General features: G+C 32.4%; 1 protein-coding gene and 1 pseudogene across 7 annotated transcripts in view; both read right to left on the bottom strand.

Annotated features, from left to right (window-relative positions):
• Nucleotides 1-499: 499 nt before the first annotated feature.
• On the bottom strand, nt 500-4,154 carry LOC129953221 (viral IAP-associated factor homolog; annotated as a pseudogene).
• A 575-nt stretch (nt 4,155-4,729) lies between these two features.
• Nucleotides 4,730-17,514, bottom strand: part of LOC129953390 (tau-tubulin kinase homolog Asator) — a 36,162-nt gene continuing 23,377 nt past the window's right edge. For 3 of the 7 annotated variants that reach the window (XM_056066548.1, XM_056066552.1, XM_056066547.1), the window contains 11 exons: nt 16,270-16,485; nt 16,140-16,211; nt 15,580-15,978; nt 14,615-15,520; nt 14,292-14,392; nt 13,938-14,082; nt 12,472-12,565; nt 11,912-12,415; nt 10,974-11,837; nt 8,890-8,983; nt 4,730-8,821 (listed from right to left, as the gene is read on the bottom strand). In XM_056066548.1, the coding sequence (XP_055922523.1) occupies nt 8,341-8,821; nt 8,890-8,983; nt 10,974-11,837; nt 11,912-12,415; nt 12,472-12,565; nt 13,938-14,082; nt 14,292-14,392; nt 14,615-15,520; nt 15,580-15,978; nt 16,140-16,211; nt 16,270-16,485 (3,876 nt within the window). In that variant the 3' untranslated portion in view covers nt 4,730-8,340. Of the gene's footprint in view, nt 8,822-8,889; nt 8,984-10,228; nt 10,822-10,973; nt 11,838-11,911; nt 12,416-12,471; nt 12,566-13,937; nt 14,083-14,291; nt 14,393-14,614; nt 15,521-15,579; nt 15,979-16,139; nt 16,212-16,269; nt 16,486-17,514 lie in introns of those variants that run through there. The other 4 variants (XM_056066550.1, XM_056066551.1, XM_056066553.1 and 1 more) reach the window with 4 other exon arrangements.

Below are 17,514 nucleotides of genomic sequence, written 5' to 3'. Positions count from 1 at the left end.
GAGTTGTAGTATAAAATTAAGGCAACTATCATTAATAATGTGTAATTCCCCTTATGTTTAGGTTTCAGAGTTTCGTAGCTAGATGTCGCACGCTGAGCGCGAAACTCTGAAACCTGAGACATAGAAGCGAGACAAAAGGTTGTTTGGCTCGCTCTCATAAAAATTTGTATTCTAACGTCTATTCTATTCAACGGACGCGCCCAAGCCAGTCGAATTAGATTTGTAGTCTTTAAATAAGAGTTATATTTTAATAAAGAAATTATATACCACAGTTCCAATGTTTTTTTTCCTATTAAAAATGTTTAAGCATTTTTCCATTAATTTTTTTTTCGGCCGACTCAGAGTTAATAAAACACTATTAAAATTTGCATTCGGCTTTTAATTGTTCGTGGAACCTATGGTACCATTTTATTTTTTATTATTATTTGAATATATAAAATCCATTCGAACACATAAATAAATATTAAAAATCTAACAATATTTCTTCCTAATTGCGAAATCAATAGAAATCAACAGATTCCAGGTCGCTGAGCATTTTGTCACGAGTTTGTTGCTTGGAATCTTCCTTGATTTCCGTTGGAATTGAACCACACTGACCAATCATGAACTCCAATTCATCGGTGGTCAATTTTTAACCACGAAGTTCCAAGACACCAATGAATTGCTTTCTCATTTGGCCTTCAAAATAGATAAACGCTGTTGTCAGATGCTTCTCTGTTAAATTTGGGATGCAGGTGGTGGCTATCGACCGCAGAAACTTTTGCATATGGTGGTGTATGAGCGAACAGAGCGGCACACCATTTGTGTACAAATGCAACACAACCCAGATACCTTCTCCAGCTTTGGTCACTTCGTTGACGTAATCTTGTCCGAAAATTTCCCACACTAAACCGAAAAGAGCCTTGTCTGCGAATGCTCGCATCTATGCCATTCGTTTGTGACGATATTCCTCGCGAACACTTTCGTCTTGGGAGTCTTCAGATTCGTCCATGTTCATGTCTTCAATATTTTTCTGCTTCTCACCACCAGTTCGCTTCTCAATGGCATTTGACAGCTAAAATCAAATCTAAAATTCTCACCACAGCAATTTAATAAAAAAAAACTGTCAAAACAAGTTAATGCACCGCATCGAATTGTTGTTGGATTTCACATTTCAAAATGGACGTAATGTCAAAATTACAAATACAACAATGTAAACAAATGGGTGTTGGAGGGTAATACGTACGAATGATTCCGGTCTTTATATGGTGTGTCTATGACTTGAAGTTTATATCGACTTTTATAATGGGGAAAACAGTTCAATTTATTTTTGATCCAGATTCGTCAAAACAAAAATTGTCCCTATTTTTGCATTCCATGGGGCAAAGTAATATGATTTATTTTTGCTTTTAGATCAAATCTGCAGGTCTGGATTTTTCGGCTGATTTACACCTTTTTGTTTAGACAGCTACAGTAAAGTAACACATATAATGCAAGGAAAACTATAACACACAACGAAATATAAACCGTTCCACTTGAGCTGTCAATTAAATCTGAAGTAAAAATTTAGCAAACATTTTGTAAATGTAACCACTTTCTGATAAATTCGTGGAAATTGTATTTTAATTAAACAAATTTGAATTTTCTTAAGTAAATTTATATATAATTGTTGGTAACAACAATGGGAATATCTTTCAAAGCACTCAAGTCTTTATTCATCTGGACCATCTATAGTTACTTACTTTTGACTTACCAATTTTCTGTGTTTTTTAGTGATAGTCACCTCATGATGATGGCTGTCATAACAAATATGTGAATGTCCTTTTCCAAGAAATATGGAGACCCCAAGTTAGGCTGTGCGTACACATGCAATTTTTTCGAAACCAAATAGTTCAATAGTTAGTTGTCAAACATCGCGCACATAAGCCACTCCGAAGTAATCAAAAAAATACACCAATACACAGGAAACATATATTCACCTTGACTAAATTTTTCTCTCTCTCTTGCACTCACAGAAAATTATTCATTAATTTAGTTGAATGTCCGCGCAGTTACCTATAACTTCTTGTGACACAAACTAAGAGTCTGTTCACACGATTCGATATTTTCACCGTATCGAATATTTTCTCGATTCGGTGTCTTTCAGTTGGAGTGTTCAGACGGTACCTACGGTAATTTTACCGTACACCGTACTCAACCCTACACCGACGACTCACTACGACTATATACTAGCAATAAATTATTCGACAGTATCCCAGACGAAAAATGAAATGAATCGTCTGAACTCATTGTCTATAAATACATTGCCACGATGAGACGAATCGTTTTTTTTTACCGTACAACCGAAAACAATTTGCAGAGACAAAATCAACCTAATCGGTAATTTTACCGTATACAGTTAAATGCCGTATCGTCTGAATATATTCATTTAAATTATATTGACACTGGCTTATACGGTAGAATCGACGATACGCAAAACCACCGATTTGAAACGTGTGAACGTGCTGTAAGGAATTGGCTCGAGGTGATCGTCTAGCTTGTGTCAAAACACAAACTAAAAAGTTGCTCGAATGGGCGACAGAATGAATTCTGCACGTGCGCGGACTCTCATATAAGTCTATACGGCTCAGCTTAGAAATCAAACGATTTCGAAACTAAAAGTTGCATATGCGCTCCTAGCCTTAAATTATTTTTTCTTCAAAACCGATTTCCAATAAAATAAAAAAACTTATAAAATTTTTGAAAAAGTTAAGGAATTCTACTTTTGAAGTGAATTTGCTTATAATGCTCTAGAACTGAGGTTTAAACAACATTTTAGGAATTTAAATGTCCAAAAACCTCAAAAGTGATACTTTCACAAGTTATTTGTTTGTATTTACTTTTTTGAGAAATTATGTACTAAATACACCTATTTCCTTAAATTTAAGAACCAAACACTTTTCTCTCTACAATTTGTAGGTTTTGTTGATTTAAGATCAAAATATTTTTGAAAGGTTTACTCAAAACAGTAATTTTTTAGAATTTATCTTTTAGCACCAGCTCCAATCTGCGAGTAAGCAGACTGATAGCGATAGTAATTATAGACTCCAGAAAATTAAGACCAAAAAATTCTTCATGTCAGATTTTGTTTCATTTTCCTACGAAAAAGGACACAATTTTCTACCGAACATTCTCATTGTCTGGGGTTCTGTATTTTTATGTTTGCAGCGTTCTTCACATTTATAGAAATGCAAACAAGATCAGAATGTTTTATTTTTGGAAAAAAGATACATTTAAACAGAATTTCTACCATTTCTGCGTAAAATGCACCAAAAATCCTCTTAACTATTGTAATTTAGCTCTTAAGTATGGCAAACATATTTCGAATCCTGTTGGAATTTTGGAACACTTTTAATGTAGGGAGTCCTCCAAATAAAAATTTTAGGCCATGTCTTGCTGAACAACAGTTGTCTCTTTACCCTTTGAGATATGATATGTAAATATAAGGTTAAGATACACATTATTTTTTTTACATATTGTCAGCCTCTTTTAGAAAAAATTAAACAACATTTTTCAGCGGTGAACAAAAACTCATCTTTATGTTAAGTGTAAGAGGTTTGACACACCCCCTTCCCCTGTTTTGAGATAGATACCAAATCTCACCTCTGCAACTAGTGATCTGTGATCTATAAAAAAGAATCCGATCTACAGCTACGATGTGTTGGTCCTTGCTAAGAGTTTCAGTGGAGTAGGATTACAGTTTTGTTTTTATCGAGGAAGAAGTCGGTGGCACTGGCACACCCCTCAAGGTACTAAAACTTCGAAGTTCAAGAATGTAAAGCATCTTGCACATGAGCTACGAACTGCGATCTGTGGATGTTCGCATATTTTGACTTTTCGTTCTTATTGGCTTTATTTCTATTCTCAGACAGCGACGAATTGAATTACCCTTTTCTCCATATTTTCCTCAGCAATGATCTTTCACACAAAAACAAAACAAGAGTGGTATAATTTTGAGGTTATGTAGCGGGCGAACAATTTATTCGTTGCAATGTGGATGGTACGTGGAACGCGAATAGAGTTTGACAGTTCGTAGCAACCACACTGCAATTCGTTACTACCAAACTGTTTTTGTTTTAAGCACTATTCACATGAGCACGACCAACGAATATACGAATATTCGCCGATTTTGACATTTCTTTTATATGAGAGTTTATAATTCGTAGCGAATGAATGAACAAGAATGATTATTTAGGTTAAGTACGCTCGATTATTTTATTCGTTGCGAGTATGGATAATGTGGAACGCGAATAAAGTTTGACAGTTCGTATCAACTACAATTTTTTTCGCGATGAATAAATTTGTTTTCTTAAATTTATTAATATATGATATTGAAAAGTGCATCATAAATCATATAGAAAGTACATTGCTATCATTTTGTTAAGAATTTGTGTGGAAATATGTCTTCAAACGTATATAAACTCACATTTTGTAATTTATTCGTCGTTCGTTGGTCGCGCTCTAGAGAACAGAATGCAATTTTATCATCCTAACATTATTGTCGATTGTTTTCTTGAAATGTGTAAAATGACATTTATTCGTCCATTCGTTGCTCGCTCTCATGTGCAAGGCCTTTTATATAGATTTTTTGAACATCGACATGAATTAAGTCCAGATTCAATTCTAATTATCCATAAAACGTAGTACAGATTTTTCGATTAATGGGATGTCGTAGTCGTATTTACCTAAAATTTCATGAAATAAAACACAATTGTATTATAATTTTTGTATCTGATTTAAGCAATTTCTTTTATGAGAACCTCAATTTAGTTTTTTCTTACGATTCCTAGTTAAAATGGTATAATTAACTAAATTATGATTTTTGCAAGGTTAAATATTCTTTTGGTTTTGTTCAATTTATCAAGCAAATGTTAAAATAGATTTTATGACTGGAAACTGTCAAAACACAAACAAATGTGTGGTTTTAACATATTTTTTTTGTTTCAATTAAATATCTGTCCGGTTCCTCTTGTTTTTGTATTCAGTTTTCTATTTTTTATTTTCGAAAAAAATTAGGAAATGCACTTACGAACTTTTTTACGTTTTTTTTACGAACAATATTTATTTGTTTCTGAGTTATTTATGTTAATATAACTACTATATTTCTTGCCTTTGGTTATCAGGTTCGTTTTATGTATTTTTCATTTTGTTTGTTTAAGGAAGCTTAATTTGTTTAGATTTCTAAGCAGAAAACACTATTTACATATATAACATTTTTTTGTATTTTACTTTCTTTTTTCTACAAATGGTTCGATAATAACAATAATTTTGATAATAAAATATTTACGTGTATATTGCAATGAAAATTATGAGACTCGATTAAATTAAAAAACAAAAACTTTGTTATTTCTTTCAGTTCATAGATTAATTTTTTCTTTATTCTTAAGATTATTATTTGGATTTTATTATTTTGTTTTATTTTAGGTTTCTTTTCTTTTTTTGTTTTTTTTTTTGCATCATTCTTTATTTATTTATCCATTTTTTTGTTTTGTTAAATTATCACAATAAAATCCGAATCTTATAAATTGCTTTGTTGATTTTTGCTTTTTTACAAATAAATAGTCATTCTAACTTAATTTACTTAATTATGTAAGTATACATGTAAGCAACATATTTAAGGTACAATTTTCTTTCTAAATTATGTTCTGTCTATTTTTGCACAAAATATCTAAACATGTATCAATTTTAAAAACTTATTCTAATAAGTCAAATTAATTTATTATATTAATAATTTAAACCTAAACTAGCGTCTATAAAAGAAACATTTAAAAAATCACGTATATTAAAATAGGTGTCAAACCTTGGTCCAGGCCAAACAAAAACGAATTTGTATGTAGGTGATAGGAAAGAAGTACATTTTAGGACCGTTAATATATTTTAGACTACTTGCGCAAGCCAAGTGGAACAGAAAGTCATAATAACAGATTTTTCGTTAAGAAGGAAGTGTCGTTATACATTGATTTTAAATTCTTGAACATTGCTATGACAGAGAAAGATTGTATGACAATCGCGTAGCACACATTTAATTCATATAGTATAGCCGAAGTTAGGCACAAGGGTAGATTTACTGATGGGCATCCCTGGAAGCGCGAGTATTACGAATGAATTGTTTAAGGGGAGGAATGCAACTGGCTATTTCACTAGAACATAGTCCGGTAAGAAAGGACGAGGCTCTTAACGTCACAATTCGTTCAAAAATATCTTCTTTGAATACTGTCCAAGAGGCTTAAGTAAATTACTGTAGCAACATCGCAGAGATTGAAGCTATCTCAAGTTTTGGCCGTATGTAGGTTGTAGAAAGAGACAAATTTTTGCATCGTCTCAAAAAAAAACCAAACACCTTGTGCCATTTTTGGCGACATCACTGATGCACAACCATTAATATTGTGATGTTCAGTTTCGTTGATAGAAGTCCAACTCATGGAACATGGCAAGAAGGGAATGTCTCTGTTCTCGCTGCAGTTCAACTTAAACAGAAGATGGATGTGAGTTTAACAACGATTTTGAAAAAAAGCTTATCGTCAGCGAAAAAATCAATCGGATTAGAAGTTGCAGGCAGGAGATCATTTATAAAAATGAGGAAAAGGATCGGAGACAAAGCGACAAGAGTACTCCCATTTTCTATTCTATTTGTCCTAAGTAGTTTTAAAATTGAAACAATAAAAGCAATTTGTGATAAAATATTGTTAAAATAAGGATTTAAATATCAATTTCAAACTTAAAAACTAAAAATATGATACAATTTTATAAAATTACAAAAAGGTTTTACAAATAATTTAACAAAAAAGTAAACCTCAGTTTTAACTTTACGAAATCAATTCTTTTAGTTTATTTATTTTCACGTTACGAGTATTACAAATCTTTTGAATTATTTTTTTATATGCTTTCTTAAATTTGGGTCGTCGTTTTCTTATTGACTTTTTACAATGTATAATTATTTGTTTTAAAACTTCGTTTTGCAATTTTTACTCTTCTTATTTTAAATAATAATAATAATTATCATTTCCTTTTATTTTAAAATTTTGAATAATAATTATTTTATATAATATAAAGCAAGCTTTAAGAATCATCTTATTTGCTTTTTTTCTCAGTGCAATTTTGTTTACTGTTGAAAACTTATATAGAAAGATTTAATTTCGTGTTTTAATTAATTTTATTATATTTTTCTTTTCTACGGTATGAGACTCCGAATATTATTTTTTGGTCTTGACAATTCAATTTTTGCATAAGTCAGATTAACTCAGTCGGCACAGGTGAAAGTAAATGTTTAAAAGTGCTAAATGTATCTCTAAGGGTTTTCGATACTCAAAAAACGGCACAAAGAAAAATAAATGGCAATGATTTTTTTTAATAAAACTGTATATTTAATTCAATGACTCAAATTTGTTTCAGAACAACAGCAAAAATTAAAAAAAATAGCTGCTTACGCACGATAAGAAGCGTCTGAGACAAAATTGTAAAATTCGTTTTTCAAAACGAAATGCAAACCCCTATTGCTCTACCTCTTATTTTTTGTACAATCAGCAATGATCATAAGAATCACATAACTTTACTGACCTGATTATAGAAAAAAAGTTAATGCGATTTTGTAAATGAGCGATGAATATTTGAAAACTGCGAGTCAATTTGAAAAATACAAACATTTCAAATAACCACCGTAAAAGATTTAGATGTTATGAATATTTTGTTGTTAGTTTTAATCAGTTTTGTGTTTTGCATAAATTTATGTTTGAACTTTTTCTTGGAAAAGTTTGGTTGTTTCATTCTTAGGCATTATTTTTCTATATTTTTTAAATTTTATTATGTAAAACGAGATTTCGGAAAGTAAATTATCTTTATTTTATTAAATATTTGTATATATATATATATATTACTTTATTTAATTAGGAAAATTTATATTTATGGGGTTTCTATCAATTATATTTAAACTATGTTCATGAGAGAAATTTTAGGGGCGCTTTCTTTTGGGAAAATGGGTACACGGACTCTCACAAGTTAATAAATTATAAAAAAAAATAAGACATAAAAGTAGGTTTCTTAACGACCGCCCGTTCGCTTATACAATCATAAATATCAAGGTTTTTTGTGTTAATTGTTAACACGTTTCTCACATATTTAACTTTGCAATAGTTCAATAAAAGGCAGAATGTCAAAATAAAAAATTTGTTCTAAAGTTTCTCTATATGAATAATTTGGTTTTAGCAAACGGGCCAAATTGAATTTTCCCTTTTGCTTTTGTCTTTTTTTTTCTACAATTTACCAATACAAATTTTGCAGTTTCCCTTATAGATCTTTATGTATCATAGTTACTTTTTTTAATTTTTATTCTAAATTGTGTCGATACCGTCTTAAACGTGCACTATTTTCAAGTTTAGGTGCACCTGGGGGCGGTGTAATATCATTCCTAATGGCCTCGGCAGCAGCAAGGCTTTGATCTCTTGCTAACGTACTATAAACATCTAAATCTTGATTGTTTTCAAATTTACTATTAGTTCCAACGAATGAATGATGAAGATGGTGTACTCCGGTTGCTGTTGTTGCATCAATTTCACTACTGCTGCCATTGCGACTTACTAATATGTGAGTTGCCGGTGAAGGACAAATTTTACTATTCGATAACTCAGTCAAATGTTCAGACTTGTTATTGTGACGCTGTTGTTGTTCGACGGCTAATGTGCTGACGGTTGCATGTTGTAAACTACGCTGCTGTAGCTGCTGATGCTGATTACATGACTTCTCATCGCTATTATCAGATGAATGATCATCAAATTGCCCCAAGAGATGTGTGGGAATACTTTGAGTCCTTTTATTAATTTTGTATTTAAGTTTAAAGTGTGAGTTTTTAATTATCATTGTTTGTTTTTTATTTACCTGCAAGCATTTCGAGATCTGGGAAGGGCAAATCTTAAATTTAATTGGGATGGATCTGTGATATATTTTTCCACTTGACGACGTCTTCGTGGTCCTGATATTCCAGCAGTTTCAATAGCAAGATTGTAAGTAAAAATAGATTCCAAATGTTTTTTTTTCTTAATATTTTTTTTTTAAGGATCAAACTTAAGGCCTTGTGGTTGTCAGGCTCATCAATTTAACACAAAATAATATTTTACTTATCTACAGCAAAACAATTGCAGAGGTTCATTAGGGTGTTTTTTGCCGACTATTTGTTTTTGCCGGTCATAAGGTGGAATTTTTTTTTGGAAATTTCAAAAAATAATTTGAGACTATAATATTTAGTACACGCCTACGGCATTTTTAGTTTTTCTATATGAAATGCAAGTAGGTACATTTTTTGATCAAAATTAAACGTTCTATTAAATTGTTTATTACGATTTATCCTAAGCTCTCACTAGTAGGTAGTAGGGGCCACTAATATCATAATCTCTTTTTTTCTGCAGTTCTTGCCATTTTCGAGCTAAGGACAGAAAATAAGAAATGTATGGAAAAGAACGGACTACTCCATTGATCAGAGTTAAGGATAATCGCAATGAACACTTATGTATGTAGAGCGGTCAATTCTAAGAGAACCCCGTCTCTAAAGGAAATAGTACTTTAAAATGTCACTGTACAATACAAACATTTTAAAAAGGTTTAAATTCACGAGTATTTTCTATGGGAGAACTGCAGTGGGCAGGTACTAAGCATTATATAAAGGGTTCACATTTTCAGAGCTTCCTTTTTTTTTTTAGTTTTCACCGTACAAATATCGTACCGATTGAAAAAAATAATAGTCGCAAAAAATAGTCACAAAAAAAGCGCCCATAGGTAAATTTAAACATTTCGCGAATTTTACGTAATCATAAGGTGAAGCAAAACAAAAGGAATCCAAACTAAACTATTGTTTAAAGAGCTATTGTATGTGTTTAGTTTGAAGTGTGCACAATAACGGTAATAATATAATATAATCATTTAAAGGTATTTCATCAAAAAAACTTACAATACGTCTTAAAATACGCATTCTTTAAATTTAAAATAGTGTCAACATAATAAATGCACTAACGTGCCATATTACAAGTAGAAAATAAAGTTTTGTTGAAACTTTCTACCACGAAAGCCAAATGCAATGCATTTTAAAATATCCAACGCTCGTATATAAGCATATATGTATGTTTTAATTTTTAATTCGGTTTTATTTCTTAACTTTTTGATACGTAGTTATAAATACTTGTATTATGATAATCTTTGTAGATTTTAGGAAAAAACAGCGTCATGGTTAGTGCGTAAGACAGTCATGTCAGAGGACTTCAATCCCTGTCAGCCTTTGTCATTTTACGTTTTTTTTTTCACGGGTACTGCTTTTTGCCCGGAATTGATCAATCTGCTAAGATAAAAGTGCTTTAAGCCTACGAGATGTTGAACCACCAAATTTATTTATTTAGATTAAAGGTCTTTCAAAGATTGTCTGAATTGAACGGACAAGTTATATGAGAAATAGTAACCTAGATTAGGCTTGGAAACCACATTGCTGAAATATCACTACATTCTTTAAGGGGGTTACCATTCACATGCGTATTGCCTAAAACAATCAAAAATTATATTGAACTTTTGGGAGGGAAATACATTCCTGTTTTTTTGTTGTCTAATAGTTTTTTTTTCTTTGGAATATCAACAGTTCTTCAAAACGAATAAAAATAAAAAGAATGACTTTTTAGTGTTCTGTTTTTATGTTTGTTTGATTTACTCTTGTATAAGAAGTTAAATTCATGCTTTGCTTTATGTAAATTTTTCTTTCTTACAAACGGCACCCAAAGTAGACACTCAGCTTGTAAACAAAGAATCGGATATGTTATGAAAATATGAGTTCTTTCAAGAACAAAAAAAAAAAAAAACAAAAATAGAAAATTATATAACAAATTTAACAAAAAAAAAAGTTATAAAATGGAAATCGTAAAAGAATTCACACATTTTGTCGTATGTGATAGTTTTGATTCATTTATCATTTTTAGCTCACCAACCTGTTGTTATATCCGCAAAATCAGGATTTTGACAGCCAATGAGAAAACCACTAACGCCACCACCACTTATATTATTACCCTCACCACTCCCACCAACAAGATCACTATTATTGCCACCGCTTTGACCAACAACAGCGTTTTGATTGGCAAATAAATTGGCCGCAGCGGTGGCATCACAGCCAGCCCATGAAGCACACTTGGATAGGCGTAAATTGGGATTTAAAATTGGAATTTTACTAGCACCAAGTGCAATGCAACCATTTGCAGGTACTGGTGCGGGCGATGCTGAGGAATCACCTATTGTACCTGTTGATGTTGTTGTTCCTGTTGTTGTTTCGGTGATTGTTGTAGTTGTTGTGTGTACTGAATTTGCAGAAGTTATTTGTGTTGAATCGTCAATAACTAACGAGGATGATAATCTTGATTTTCGTCCTTTAAACTGTATTGCGGTTTTTATGAGATCATCAGCTAAGGGTGCAGTTCCACCTCCATCATGTGCTCCATCATCAACAGTAATTTCTGTGGCTGTATCATTTATATCACTAAAACTAGGTGCTCGTATAATTTTGTATTTTTTAAATTTAGGAGCATCTGCAACTGCTGGTGCTGCTGTATCACTACAACTGCTACCGGCTATCACATGAGCTAAGCTCGAAGAAGTTACATTTTTACTACTATTTGCTACTAGTATTGATCGCTGACTATTATTACTTTTGTTTGTTTGTTGTTGTGCTTGTGGTGTTTTATTCAAATTTGCAGTGGATGTTGGATGCTGTTGGTGAAATATTGGGTTATTAAGTGTGGAACCAGTTGTTGTTGCTGCTAAAGCATCATAATACACAGATTCATCAGGATTTGGACTCTCTGTTTGATAAAAAGTACAAAATAGCAGAAATACGGTAGATGGTAAAATAAAAAAAGGCTTGTAATAAAGTTACCTTGTGGAATCACTCTGATTTCTAAACGACCACTTACAGCACAACCGTCATCGTTAGTAGTTTCTTCGCCACCAATATTACCAACAGCTGATATAGATGTAGTGGCGGCCGCACATTGATCCTGTTGTCGCTGTTGCTCAGAAGAAGAATACGACAGAGGAGGAGCAGGTAAAGGAGGAGGCTGTTGTTGTTGATGATTATTGGGCGTCGATGTTGTAGTTTGTGTTGTGGTTGTCTCAACTTTCCATGGAATAAATTTGAGCTCACAATTCGATTGAAATACATTAGCTGACGATAACAGTTTTAGACTATCACCACTTAAAACTGTAGCCGAACCTGCTACGGGTCCATCCACAGCTCCTGCAACGTGATCGTTGCCCTTAACTGGGAGATTCAATGTGCCATCAATTTGAAGTTCTTGAAAATCAAGAAATGCAACGTTTGGTAGGCTATTACGATGTTTTGATGTTAATATATGCCCCACATTACCATTATTGTTGTTGGCTGAATGGATATTTAATAATTACTGCACTCATTTATCGTCTAATTCAGAAACGTACCTGTAGTTGCGGCTGCTGAAGCGGCTGTTGCATTTGTAATATCCGAACAAATTTCACGAACGCACACATTACGAGTGATATCCATGCGATAGATCTTGAAAAATTAGAAAATGTAATTGAGTTGTTTTTGTCATGTATAGAAAGAAAATTAAAAAAAAACTGCATGAAATAAACACAAAGCATACAAAAAACTAAGCAAAAGGTTATTTTGCTTTAGAAAAAACAAATGTATGGTATTTGAATGTATCTTTTACATTAAATAAACATTCTTATAAGAGTACACAAAACACTAGGATCAAATTAAATCATATATGTATATATACAAAATGGTGAAATAAGGTTAAGGTTTGGAAACATTTTCGAAGTGTAACTTTAAAAAATGTAAAACAAAATAAATGATTAATGATGATCCAACACCCAAACCCATAAATGATTTTGTTGTTTTTTGTATTTTTGATTATTTGAAAAAAAAAACATTTACTGTTTAATAATTTTTATATGTATACTAAGTTTAAAAGTGTAGTCCAAGTGCGTTTCGTTTGCCATGACAGTTGGGTATCAGTTCGATAGTGTCTTACTATTTTAGGACGCAACACTTTGATGGGCTCTTAATTATAGGTACGTGAGAGTGGAATTCACTGAAATAGCGCGCTCTAAATTTTTGTTATTGAAATGTTGAAGATGGGATGTAAATAAAAAATGAATTACTTGTAAAAAAATTAAGATTTTTAAACAATACCCTATTTGTAGTGAAATTGTGGGATTACGTTTATATTTTCTTAAATAAATAAAAAAAAGGAAATTGTAAACATTATTTCGTCCTAATTCAATCAAACAAATTGGTAAACTGATCTTGTGAAATTAATTTGATCGTTTTAATCATTAGAACAAAAGCCGATTTCAGTACTTCAACATGGTAGGAAACATGAAATGAAATAAATCAATTTTCCTTTCTTCAACACCAAGAGGTTGTATTCAGAAAGAACGAGAAGAAAAATTTGGTGTATTTTTATTTTACATTTACAAAGAAGTCATTTTTTTTCTCGTTTACATTTCAACATTAAGACTGCAGTATTTGAAATGTTAATAAATATTTTTAACAATTGAATCAAAACAAAAATTACAGATTCAATTGATATCAAACTTCACAAATTCCATAAGTAATTGGATGGAATTCTAAACAAACGTTCTGGTGTTGAGCAAATAAACGTTGCTTTGGTATTTGATAGTTTGCTTGAATAACGAAAAACAATTTTTTTTTGTTGTTAAAATAGATTTAGTTCAATAAGACCCAAACAAATTTGAATTTATTCTTCGCTCTTAATATGGATCTAGCGACACTCATTCACACCTCATTTCAACCATTTCGCTCGGTAGTGTTTTTTTTGTTTTTATTTTAAATTAAAATAAGATGTTTTTATTGAATTAAAATAAATTAAAGAAAAAAACATAATAGTGTTCCTTACTGTATAATCGAATGCAGCCTGTTGTATGACAGGCGGTTCAAGATCCCTGCGCAATATATTACCCAACGCTGGCTCTGACCAACAATGAGGTAGTGATTCTTGCAAATTTGTATAGTTTTCAATACCAGCTATATTAAGATTGCACCTATGACAGAACAGAATTTTTCGTGAGGTTAGCCATGTTTTTATTAACATATTCTAGATAATTCACAAATCAAGAATAATAGAAACAAAGTACTATTTTTGTCTTTTAACTGAGTTTAAGTTCAAAAACAAAAAAATATTTATCAGAAATTTTGAAAAAATATATAAAAAAAATTATGTAAAGAGGAATTATTAAAATTTGAAACATACTTTTTCCGTTTAGCATCACGTTTTCGCGAGGTCGGTTGCTTACTGACTAAGTTTGGTTGTGATTGTGAGACTAAATGACTTTTACCTCGATGATCAGGGCTCTGTAAGAAAAAACATACAAAAATAAAAACAAAAAAAAAACGAAAACAAAACAAAAGGAAGACAAACAAAAGCAGGAACATTATCATGAGGATAGATTTTAAGAAAAACACGAACAGAATTATTATTTAGTGCAAAATGTGTGTAGGATCAAAATCACAAATATTCATTTACAATAATTTAGGATTTTTTTATTAAATAAATACAAACTAATTATGGCATACCTGTGGCTCTTGTTTCCACTCATTATCAGTAGTTTCTTCCGAATCATCAAATTGACTTTTCCATTGAGAAGCTAGAGTCAAAGCACCACCACCTTTAGTCATTTGTTGTAGTGCCGATACATTTTCATCATCTATCAGTGCAAATTGTGTCACCGAATGATCTCGAGTAGTACCACCACTAAGTCTTTGAGTTGAACCGGTTCCAGTACCAGGAGATGGTCTAAGATTAGACCGACGACCTGAAACACAGCCGCCAGCACTGCTGGCATTTGCCGAACCTCCACCAGCACTGCCACCACCACCAGCACTTCCACCAGCACTTACAACACCACCCCCACTTGATACACAACCCGCAGCACGACCACTGACAGCCGTTTCAGCAGCACTTTGATAATTTCGATTGCTTCGCACATAATCAGAACTTTTATTGGCATCGAAAGAGAAAGGAAATACTTCATTTTCTCTTGGCGATCCAGTCTCTGAAGCTATTAATTCATGTACGCAACTTGGTGGAGCTGTGAGGACCCGCAATCTTCCATAGGTAGATTTATCTTGAGATTTATGACCAACTGCTGCACTCACATTATCATTTGCATGAGTTTCAGTTTCAGTTTGATCAATCTGTGATGTGGATCGTCGTGCTTTGGCAGGGCTACTTATTCCATTTGGATTTGTTGTTCCAACAACACCTCCTCCATCAGTCATTGTAGTTGTAGAATATGTTTTCTTCGGTGCAATATCACCTGTTAAGGAACCACCGCCACCACCATTTCCGGGTGTTGTTGGGGTAAAATTGTGCTGAAGATCTGCAGATGGTATGCCAACCATAGAAATTAAACCTTGGAATTTTGTAGATTTACTAGCACCCGAATCAATCAAGGCATCTATTGGAACACCTTGATGGGACTGTAACGAAAAGAAAATAAAAAATCTGCTAAATAACTGCAATAGGTTATAGTACGTACCATTGGAGGAAGGGAAGCCGAATTATTATGTTGTTGGTGATGTTGTTTTTGATGTAGCAAGGCTGGATTTAAAGGAACATTTGGTAATACATTTGGTAAAACCGATGTTACTTGATTACTAGGTTTTGAAATAACCGCATTTGCTGCAGCAGATATATGCTGAGCCTGCGGATCATTGGAAATAATTGCTGTTGCAGCGACTGCTGCAGTAACACCACCAACAACATTCGGCATTGCTTTCGAATTAAATTGATGTTGTTGTTGGTGGTGGTGCTGCTGCAGATGTTGTTCTTGCGGTTGGGTGCTTTGGTGCTGACAACTGTTATTCTGGTTAACGCCACCAGCATTTTGAATAATTTCATTATGTGGCGATGTTGTTGCATTACAATTTTTATCAACCTGAATGAAATAAAAGTTAAAGGACAGTCGAACATAAGAGAGTGCAAGGCAGAAAGAAACAGAGGATTGATGAACAACTTTTTCAAATATCTTCATGGCTAAATTTTTTCAATGCCGGAAAATGTGTAAATATGTAAACTTGTTTACATTTTCATAATTACCTTATCTTTAAGATGATTGGCAGGTTCAGTCGATGCTAAATGCACAGTGTCAACCTCATTTCTTCTTCTTATCTGTAATTAAAGAACGATTTTATTTAAGAATTTTAAAATGAATAAATTTAAAATTTACATATTCAGTTCCGCTAGCATTTGAAGCAGCAACAGTCATTTGTGTAACATTTCCATGCACGTATTCATTTTTGGTCTGTACTAGGACATTATTGACCTGAGAAGCAGATGCTGCACCACCACTACCAATAACCACATCAGTTTTTTCCCAGTCATATGGATCGGATTCTTTAACGCCTCGTCTTTTCATACAGCGTTCGAACAATGAGATCAACATCTATATAAGAGAAATACATTTTTTTTTAAATAATTGCACCGAATGCAAAATATAAGTAAACAAGGTGTGGGTGGACATTGGTTGTGAATTCCTGAATAATGGTAGAGAAAGATGGGGTCGGGGGCTTTTATCCACAACCGATATTTCAAACCGTATTCACCACTGAAAAAATGCGAAACTGCAAGTATTTGATTTGAAATTCGAAGAAATTTGATTTGTAAAATAATCGCAAATTTAACTAAATCTGCAATCTGTAAGATATAACATCCGTAGATGAATAAATAAATAAATAAATAAAAACATAGCTTCAAAAGCAAGATACATAAATTTGTCCAATCTTAAAAGATAGTATAATGATAAACTGAAGTGAAAGAGTGATTTCGAAATAGAAATATAATTTAATTTCAACTGCATAAAGTTGCCAGTGTTATCACGGGTAAAGAATGTCATGTAAGTGCTAACAGAGAAATGGTATCAGAAGAAGTACCAGTAAACTATGGTTTCGTAGATTTGGAGGTAATATCAAGTTGATTTTTTTTTAAAGATTTTGTCTAATGGTGATTCTATCTTTTGGAGATTTCGTAAGCTTTTCAGAAAGAAGGGATACAGTAAAGCATTGCATATTCGGGTAGAGATTGAATGTTTGCCGAAGTTGGGCTCTAGGACGAGAATTCCCGGAGGCGGAAGTACTGCGATTGAATATCTTTAGGGTAGAATTGTAACTAGCTATATCATTATGGAATAATAAGTTGACATAACGATGCAAAAGGTTTAGCTTTAGAAGAATATAAGTTTTAAATACATGCCAAAAAATTGAGATATTCAGTTTCCTTTATGCAAATGGAGCTTATGTATTATGGCAAAGATGATACATTTAGCATAGAGTTTTGGACGCATTTAATTTTGAACTTTTCTTAAGATGTTCCGAAAATCGTAATAGTGTATAATTATTGCACGCACCAAAACATACCTTTGTGCTTTGCTTAACACTTTTATTGGCTATAATTATGTATTCTTTGTGATTTAAAT

Source organism: Eupeodes corollae, chromosome X, assembly GCF_945859685.1.
Source record: "Eupeodes corollae chromosome X, idEupCoro1.1, whole genome shotgun sequence".
Taxonomy (NCBI): domain Eukaryota; kingdom Metazoa; phylum Arthropoda; class Insecta; order Diptera; family Syrphidae; genus Eupeodes; species Eupeodes corollae.
Note: the sequence above shows the minus strand (reverse complement) of the source record. Positions and strands in the feature narration are given on the sequence as shown.